The sequence below is a fragment of the Drosophila eugracilis genome, unplaced genomic scaffold (assembly GCF_018153835.1).
Source record: "Drosophila eugracilis isolate 14026-0451.02 unplaced genomic scaffold, ASM1815383v1 contig_393, whole genome shotgun sequence".
Lineage (NCBI taxonomy): Eukaryota > Metazoa > Arthropoda > Insecta > Diptera > Drosophilidae > Drosophila > Drosophila eugracilis.
In genome coordinates, this window is record NW_024573253.1 from 36,875 (window position 1) to 46,989 (window position 10,115).

A 10,115-nucleotide genomic window follows, 5' to 3' on the forward strand; every position below is an offset into this window, starting at 1 on the left:
GGATTTTCCACGACTTCTAATACTTAATCTTGGTTATTTTCAATTATCTTTTCCGTTTTTCCCGCACTTTTCAAGGTTTCCACTTTTGCTCCACTTTGGTTTATTCCGAAAATTCACTGCGTGTTTTCCTTCACTTTCTCTATTCATTTATTTTTCCTTTTTTTTTTTTTCTTTAGTTTGCCGTTTGAACTTTCCAAGTCGACGATCGCTTTCTGACTGAGCTGCAGGAAAATGAAAATCTCTTATCAACCTCTCGGCTATATCATGAAGATCTCTAGATCTCCAGATCTCCAGATCCCGTATCCCCCAGATCTCTGAGCGCTCAGTTGATGATCATAATGATGATGCTGATTCTAACTTAAATTGGTGGGCTTCTCAGTGTGCGTTGGTGACAGATCTTGAGCTCTTCTTGTTGGTGTTTTGTTGATGCGACAAGATCGCCGGAGAGATAATGTCTCCCGTATTTCTTGAATGGAGATAAAAGCCCCCAACAGAAACCTGAGCGACGGCTGACGTGCGACAATGTCGCGATCTTCGCCAGAGTGACTGGCAGTCCGGTGATCACGGAGGTCGGGGATCTGGTATCTAGCGAAAAGATCTCACTTGCTAGGCCAAGGGGTTGTGAGCCCCAGATATATACCATGGGAAATATTAACAGTTTTGGGGCTAAAGACACCGTGAAAAATAAGTGAATTACGTTAAGAATTTCAAAGCTCTTTTTGAGGTCTTGACAGACTGGATTTGGCCCTTTTCCATTTCACTTTTTACTTTAAAAATCTTCCAAAAAAAATTGTAAAAAATGTAATTTTCTTACTTTATATCACCACCTTCTATCAGCCGTATTCAAAAGCTGTGGCATAATCTCTCCTGCAATCGAAAATTCCACTTAAACCAATCTCAGGACTCTTCAAGGGACTTGAACTGGAAAATCTTGCAATAAACACAAAAGTTCTATGCATTTCCTTAGCAAAAATTTCTAATAAGTTTTTCCAACGTTGCAAACCGAAGCAAAGAACAAACTCAACTGGCCGAAACTAATAATTATTTTTTGATAAGACCTGCCCATGGATAGGCAAAAAGAAACACATTAACTGATAGGGAAATTACTTTATGAAAACTATTGATTGATTGGGATCAAGGCACGTGTTAGGGGCTGCAAATTAACATAAATGACCTGACAACTGGCAAATTTTTAACATATTTTCATAGAATTTTTCTTAGCGTATCTGGTTGATATTTACGCCCCACTGACCCGGTCTAACCTCCATAAAAAACAAATATAAACCTTTATGTGCCGAGCTTAAGATAGCTCAAGACTAGCGCCGCTTCCTGAAGGGAGTCCATAACTTTGTTTTGTAAGTTGTCAGATAAGATAAGGTGATTCCATCTCGTGTGTCATGTGAGTGCAAAGTAAAATATTTAAACTGTCCCGGCACTAAGTAGAAAACTACAAATATATATATCTAATTCGGAGAACCGAAAGTGATGTCGATCATTTTTGTTTTTCTATTCTAAAAACCACCTCGACGTCTTTATACCATTGTTTATTATATTTCATAATCTTTCTAGTTCAGTTGTGGGTGGGTGGGCAAAAATTGTCAAAGATAGAGTGATTATCAGATACTTTTATAAATTTAGCACGCATCTATCTGAGATGGATGTGGGATATCAGGGGCAAACACAAACATGTTGTAAAACAAAATACGTAAGCAAAGTTGTCCCAGACTCCTCTGGCAGCCGTTTTTTGTTTATCAGCAAGCGAGTTCAGGGAGCTTCAGCCAACAGAAGCTGGAACGAAACCCTAAAGTGTCTAGCTAAAAGTGCAGTTAAAACTGTTTCCATCCCGTTTAGGTGGGTGATAATAATATAATAGAAAGGTTGAAAAGATAAATAAATAAATGAAAATGTCAAATTTTTCACATCTTTCAAGGTTTAGGGTATCTTTGAGGACCGCCTTTGATTCCATTGCTGTTTCCAGTTTTTAAATCTAAATTTAATTTAACCAAAGTTAATATGGTAAATCAAAAAATATATATTATGCAAGTCAAACCAAAGATAAAATACGTTTTATTACAATTTCAGCATTAACAAATAACTTTTACTAAATTTTAAAAAAGGGCATAAAAAAGTCAAACTTTTAAGCAATATTTTTTACAAAGAATTCAATTTTTCCATTCAAAGATTTTCTTTCGTTACTCTTACATTTGATCGCCCAACTGACAAATAAAATTCGTTGGATATGAGCACTCCAAATCATCCATGAGGCCCTTGTCCAGGGTAACACAATGCTGCAGGCCATGGTAGTTATCAGGTTGACCGCCATGCCACTGCATATAGGATCCAACTTTCCCGGTTGCACTTACAAAGTGGCCCTCGTTTTCCTCATCAGTCAGTCCCAGCCAGTACTTAGCTTCACGTCTGCTTAAGGCTTTCACGGCATTGAACTCTTCTAAGTTTTGAAAGGCAGCCAGGTGACCCCTCTTTTGACGACAAAACCTTTCCGCATCTGCCCTATTTTTTCTTTCAATATTTTCTACATAAAAGTATCTAGATCCAATCTGCTGATAGCCAAGCGGAACTATATTTTGATTGATCCATTCTAGGTTTTCCTCCAAACCTTTAACTCTCATTAAGGTTTCGCTTAGGGTAGCAAAAATGCCATTCAACTGCTGGCGAAAATCTTGATTGAAGTCCAAGAGTTGCTTTCGAAGGTCTTCGCAGATATTCGTATCATTATTACAACAATGCGTTTTGGCCAGATCAGCTTGGATCTGCTGAACTTTATCGTACAATGGATGCAATGCAGCTAGACAGAATGAGCCACATTGAAGTGGGGCATTTGTCAGGACACAAACGGACTCCGAACGTGCCATCCCAAAAAGAAGGCAGGCGGCGATCACAAAATTAACTTCGAGCTTGAGCATTTCGAGAACGCAAACTGAACCGGAATATATTCTCTTGCCGTCGACGAGCTGTTTTTATACCAAATAATCTAGAATCATTCATAGGTTATCAACTTGTAATAAAGGTTATATTATGTAAATGATAATCAAATTGTTAACAATAATTCCCATAAAAAGAGTTACTCTTAATCATTAAAATTGAAGTTTAGCGCTCGGCGTTTAATATTTCTTTTGAGGGAAATCTATCATATGCATTTATTATTTTTTTTCATTTAATACTAAGATGTCGGTTTGCAGCACCTTGCTTAAATAGTTAAATATTGTATTAATTAAGTTTGTTTTAATTTCATTATCATGCCGTATGACCACATTTTTAAGTTGGCAACTCTACATTTAGCGGATGCACATTCCTCACTTAACAGTTTAAAAGTAAACACTTGGTAGGTTTGAAGGTTTGCTCAAGTAAAAGTAAATATTTGGTTACTGTCGCTGTTAATTTAATGTAAACTTTGCGGTGTGACCAGATCAGAGCTCATGAAAAATGATGTGAAATTTCAACGCGCAGCATCGATAACATTTATTTTCATCTCTATGTCCCTATTTTTTGAAAATGAATGAATTTCTCTTTGGCTAGAAAACTTAAAGATTGTTAATAATTTTATAATATATTTTATATATAATATATCTACAATATATCTACTATATATGATATAAAATAAGGTGCAAATCAATCGACCGACAGCAACATACACATTTTCAAACCATAATCATATAAAGTCAAGCAAGTAAAAATAAAATATTTCAAACATAAAACTTAGAAACGAAAGCTTTTCATATAATTTTGGTAACTCTCATTATTATATTTATATATATTAAGATTATTTTGCTATTAATATTAAAACATATCTTGCATTAATGCGCAATCCAACTATTAAAATGATTACTACTAATGAATTTAATAATACTAAATATCTATTGCTGGAACAAATTTGAATTTGCGCGCCTAGCTTCCACTGTTAAAAAGCCGTTGCATCTTAACATTTTTTTATATTAACAGACAATTAACATTCTAGTGATACCACTCATATATCTAACACTGCAGTATGACCATAGATAAGCCCGCTAAAAGAGCTATCAAAAGGCGTTGTGTGACCGCGCTTCGACAAGGTGAAAAACCCATAAAAGAAAAAAGTGTGAAAAAGGCCAAAAAAAAATTGGATCCCGCGATTTGGAGCCCGCAAGCGGCAAATCGCCAGCAAAATTTCGAAGCGTTCGGACGTATTTCGCTCTCCGTTCGCCCGTGCATGTGTGCGTGCGTGTGTTTGTGTTTTTGTGTTCGCAGCGTGCGGCGTTTGCGATGAAGAGGAAGATCTAAATCCGAATCAGTAGCGAGAAATACAAATAGTTAATAATTATATTCGAGTGTCGCGGCAATTTGCCAGTATCTAAGGGCAGGAACCGAGATTAGATAAAATACACGGCGAGTATATAAAGTGGAAAAGGCACAACATCAAAAAAAAGCAAAAGGGGAAAGAAAGAAAGAAGAAAAGAAGAAGTTCAAAGCCAAAGTCCGTGTGCGTGTGTGTGTGCATGTTTGTGTTCGTGTGCGACGCTTGCAAAATTATCGGTGTGTGCGTGTGTTGTTTTTGTTAGTGCACCTGTCTGCAAAATAAAAATAAAAGAGACGGCAACAAAAACCATAACAACAAGCGAGTGACAACTAAATAAAATCAAACAAAAAATTCTGCAAAGATAAAGAAACCCAAAAGTAAAAGAAGGGAGATAAGATAAAAGTTAGAAATAAAAGGAAGATTGTGCGTATAACTGTTAAAACCGAAACCGGTGAAAGGAAAAGGCAGAAAAAGAACGGGAACCACTTTAAAAAAATCCCGTTTTTCAAGGAAATTTCTATATCAAGGTGAGTTTTGAACCACATGACACACTTTCTTTCGCTTTTTTCGGGGGTTGACGAAATTCCTTTGGATGCTGCGTATGTGTCGAAATTTCTGCGATTTAGCCTAGACCAGAAAAACACTTTTCGAAGGTGGATGAGGCTGTTCCGACTCAAAACCACCCCCTTTTGGGGGTGGTTTTTCGCTCTCAGCTGAGCGGCCTCGCTTTTTCTCGATGTGTACATATTTTGAAGGCCATGCCGCAGATGGATTCCATTAAAATCAACAAATGCTTGTTTTTGGGGGAAGCTCTTCTGAAATAAAACTTTAAACTAGAAAGTTATTTATTTCCAGTGAGAGAAAATACCTTAAAAGGGTCATTATTAAATCTTTTAGCTTTTTATTAACGACTTTTTCAAACACCAATAGATTTTAATAATCTTCAAAACTGTTCAATTTTTCAAGAAATCCATTAAAACAGACTTTTTTAAGCAACGTCTTCCTTAAAACACAATTATCTTAGCCAAATTGAGACATAAATGAGCAATGGAAAAGCAAACAGCTGAACTTGACCCAAACACATGCATTCAGCATTGAGATCCAGCCCCTTTAACGCTCTGCTGATCTAGATAAATGCAGAGGGGCAAATCCAAGAGTTGCACAAGGCATCCCCCCTTGGCCCATGTCCCTTCTTTAGACACCTATAATCTTTTTCGTAAAGCTCACACGAAATAAATCAGCGCAACTTGGACACGTTTTGTCTAGAAGCGAAAGAGATGGCTGGATTTGGGGATGAAAGAGACAGCAATGTCGGCTCATTAATCACAATGACTAATTTGTGAAGTTTTTTCTTACGTTACGTATCGTATTTTGTGGTGTTTTCATTTTGAGCCGACAACGGCGGTCAGTTTAAGCTCATTAAAGTTACCCAAGGGTTAAAAATAAATTGCGACGGGAACCTAACTACGTATGAAGAGCAAAAGAGACGGAGAACTGGGAGCTGTGAAAGAAATATAAAAAAACTCAATGCACATGGCAGACTTAAAATGATCTTCAAGCTAAACGAATTCAATGCCCTTCTCGGGTATAACACTGATAGCAAAGACGCTGCAGGAATCCAAAAATAGTCTGGCACTTTTGTGATAAGAAATGCAAATGCACATAATTTTATTACAGTGTTGGAAAAGTTTATATGTTATCATAACATTAAAAGAATTTTCAAAATCTATTGATTTTTTAAAGTAATATTTAATCATAATATTGAAGAAGTAAATTGAAAGTTTCTTTAACATAAAAAACTTCAACACTTTATTGGAAACTTATAAAAAGACATAATCTTACACTCCATAAATAAATCAAGCTAGCTTTTTTAAATGATAATTTTTGAAGTATTCCAGTTTAATTTCCTAAAGATATATCAATATTTAGATTACCTGTGAGGTTTGATCAAAAAAACACATAATTTAATACCAATAAGATTCTTGCCTTGAACCCATATACCCTATATAGTGTAGTGGATCTAGAAACCCAAAACTGACGATCAAATGTCAAAGCCGCTCTGTAGAGTTAAAAAAAAAGAATAAGAAGGAAATAAGAATGGTAAGATCGCTGGTGACAGGTGGATTTTGGTTCTATACACTGAATCTTCTCTACTCGTTTTCTACTGAGATCTTCTCTGTTTTCCAACTTTTCCCATTTTGTTTGTTTTCCTACTCGTTCTTTTCTACCTGCTCAGTCTGTTTGTGTGATTTTTCTGGACTTTTGTCTTTGAGTTCTGGTTTTTTTTTTTTGTCTTGGCTTTACCTTGCTGACTAAGACGTTTGCCGGTTGCGTTTTTTTATTTTTGTTTTTACCTGGCGACAGGTGCGCATTGAGTATTTTGTGAAGTCGTTGCTGGTCATGTTTTCTAGTTTTGGAATTCAACTCGTTTCCTTTGCTTGAGCAATTTATCTACAGGCGGTTGAAAGGAGGATCCCCAACCTCTTATCTATATCCCCAGCAATTTCAAATTTGCTTTTTCTTCATTCCTCGTTTTTTCTCACTGTATCTGTGACTATGCCAAGGGGCTCACGTATCTCATAGACGCGATATGAAAAATCTGAATATTCCTACTGCGTCGGCACTGTCAGTCCTAGCCCCCTTCCAAATGCATATTCTCACTTTATCTACATCATTGGCTCGGTGCCTCGTCTTCTTTTATTGCCTTTTTGGCCTGGCTAGTCTGCGTTCTTTTTTATCTCAGCCGCTCTCTTATTGGCCCGCAACTTTAAACTGGGCCCATTAAATATTATGCCGTATATTCCAACTAATGGGCCATGGCTCAATTGGAAGTCTGTGTCGGCTCCAATCAACTCGGAAATAAGGAAGAGGCCAACAATGGCAACAAAGGAAGCTGTGTGATGTTGGTTAGTGCACAATTAAGGAAAATTGTTAGCATTTTTTATGCTTTAACTAACATTTCCACTATGCAAACTTGTGGTAATTGAATTAGGTATGCTTTAAAGCCAATAAAATCGTATTTTTACTTAATATTTAATAAATTTTTACCTTATTAACTAGTTATAAAGATCTTAAATGTATCATAAAAACGATGCTATTAAGTTTTTAACTTAAATACACTCAAGAAGTCTTCAAATGTGGCAGCTTCCTTTAGTAAACCAAAAAAAGTAATAACATTCCACACCCAAATGTACATCTTTATTACGTGTCAATAAGGTAAATTTCCCTCACCTTTCAATAAGATACTCTGAGTTGTAAAGGCCAGAACAAGTTTTCACCTGGCTAAAACAAAATATTCCCCAATGCATTCCACAAAATGCAACTGTAAATTTGCCAAGGCAACAAAAAACAAGGCAAACAAAAAAGAAAAGGCTCAAAATTATGGCAGCACGGGGGAATGTCTCGACTGAAGTGTGGCCTGCACTCTAGCTCTGTGTTCACCTGTGTGTTCTGTCCGCCACTCTCCTCCCCTCTTAAACAACTCTCTTCTGGCCAACATTTTTGGATAATTTGCAATATGCGTTGCATATCCATTAAGCCGCCTGAAGTCAAGAGTTGCCACTAACAAACGGCAGCAGCAACAGCAACAGTAACAGTAACAGCTAACAAAGGTGCAACATTTTTGCTGCTGCATTTTCCTGGCTTTTCGCCCTCAACCTCCACTTGTTGTTCTGGTTGAAGTTGTTGGCTGCTGCTGCTGTTGGGTGTCTTCTTTCCTGCTCCCTTTCCCCCTGACACTTCCATATTTTATACTCTATTAAAGGGTATATATCCTTGCCTCAAGCATATTGAACTTATATAAATTATATTTACTTTCATTATTTGAGATGATTGATTGCAAGTTAGTCTTTTTGTTGCTAGTTGAGTGTTTTCAACTTTTAACTTAAGAACTTAACTTAACTTAACTTAATAGTTTATGTTATCTCATTTTGTAGAGCATTCAAAGTTCCCATTAGCAAAGCCAGTCTTATTTTATTTCTGTTTTGTGTCTGGCTTTCTGGTGCTCTTCAAGTTTATCTTAGCACTGTGCACTTTTATTGATATCATGTAAGTTGCCGGCGCTTCCTCAGCGTTGGGCAGAGTTGGAAACGGTGAGTCCAGGAGGCGGGTAATGGTAAGGTGTAAGGGGATGAGGAAGACATTCCAAGTGGATGGAGCAGGAGAAGGAGAGATATATAGGAGGAGTTCTACTCGCACTTGAGTATGGCTGGAATGCAGTTTACTTTGGTTCGGGCCAAGTTAATGGCGAACCCGATTCGATAAGACATGGCTGCTGAGCACACAAGGCCCTCCACCGGACTCCTCTCTAGCCCAACTTTGTATTTATGCCCGTGGAACTCTTCCTTCGATTTTCTCCTTCAGCTTTCTTCTTTTTTTTTTTTGTTTTAAAATTCTTCCACGGCCATTGTTTGAGGTCGTTTCTAATGACTTGAATTGCATTGTATTGTAGTTTAATTAGAATTTGTTGCTGCATTTATAGCCACAGTGTGGTTGGCGTTAAAGTTATTTTTTTTTAAGATATATCCTCAACGGTTTATTCTTAGGGTGGGAGTTTTAAGATGAGAACTAGCTTCTGGGGGTGGAGCTGAGCTGAGAGAATGGAAATTATGCGAAATTAGTAACTAAATCTTTAAATTTATTGTGGGAGAATTTACTTTATTCCTTTTACTCCCTACTGGGATAGGAAAGGCATAAAACCTCTTATTATTTGTTACTGAAACTAATGCCCTTATTATGAGATAGAGATTATAAGATGAGGAACTGCCAACTCATGATCATGGATCAACATCCATAAAAGGCTGGGTAAACCCAGACCACGTTCCTCCCCATCATCCCGTAATCATTTCAGTTTAGTTAAGTTTATTTACTCAACTAACGAACTATTAACGAACAACTTAATCAGACAAAATTGCGGGCTTACAAGTTTTAGCCAGCTGCCGCTGCTTTCTGATATGATTTGAGCTTAGGCCGGGAAAACCTTGTTGCTCGAAGTCTCCATGGCTCCCCATAACTCCCCCTTGCTGACCATTCCATCGATGTCATAACCCATTTAGTGGGATTGGAATTCGGTCCGCAATGCCTGCAATTGGCTTTGGGCATGGCTTGTGCCAAGTTTGAAGAGGAAGTATTATGCAGTGGCCAAAGTTGCTTTTATTTTTGTGGCAATTTTTTAAAGGCATTTTTTTCTCGTGTTCGTTTTTTTTTTTTTGTGTGACAGACTGGCAATAAAAAATAAAGGAAAAAGAGAAACAAACTTTATGCGTCTCGTTGTTGTCTGTCCTGAAACTTGTCGAGTTGGTATGGGGGTAAGTATAAGAAGGGAAGGATGGAGGGAAATTGTTTGAGATCCTGCAGGGAGGAGTTTTTTAAATTTATTTTTTTGAATTGCAACAGCTGCGTTTTCTCGCCCTCCGCTCTTTTTCCCTTTATCTCCATGGATATTACTGCCTTTGGCCAACTGCCAGACCAAAACTAACTGGCAATAATTATAATTTATTGTTGGCCAGCCTAGAAGGGAAATAGTGTGGAATTTGTCAGGAAGTTTGATGAAAAACTTGTTAAAATAACAGGAATTGTTTAATAAGAAAGTTTTAATTGTTATGCAAAAAGAAGAAATACAAATTGAAGGTAGAATTATAAAACACAAAAGCTAATGCAGTGTGGAATTTTAAAGGTTTTTTAAGTCTTTCAAATGAACAACTGATAAGAAAGGAAGAAGAAAGAGCAAATACTGCAGACAAACCAAATCTAAAATCTGCAAAAAACAATTAAGTATTGCTCATCATCTAAATTAAAACCATTTTTTAGGCGCAATAACAAA

At 36.9% G+C, this 10,115-nt stretch overlaps 1 protein-coding gene across 1 annotated transcript; it reads right to left on the reverse strand.

Annotated features, from left to right (window-relative positions):
- Positions 1–2,035: 2,035 nt before the first annotated feature.
- LOC108111264 (mannose-binding protein C) lies at positions 2,036–3,035 on the reverse strand. Its single transcript, XM_017220655.2, has one exon. It carries the CDS (start codon positions 2,922–2,924, stop codon positions 2,199–2,201), a length of 726 nt encoding a protein of 241 aa, XP_017076144.2. The 5' UTR covers positions 2,925–3,035; the 3' UTR covers positions 2,036–2,198.
- Between the last annotated feature and the right edge of the window lie 7,080 nt (positions 3,036–10,115).

Bases quoted from the DNA above. Each gene is read 5' to 3' on its own strand.
- LOC108111264 (XM_017220655.2), bottom strand. From the start codon at position 2,924: ATGCTCAAGCTCGAAGTTAATTTTGTGATCGCCGCCTGCCTTCTTTTT.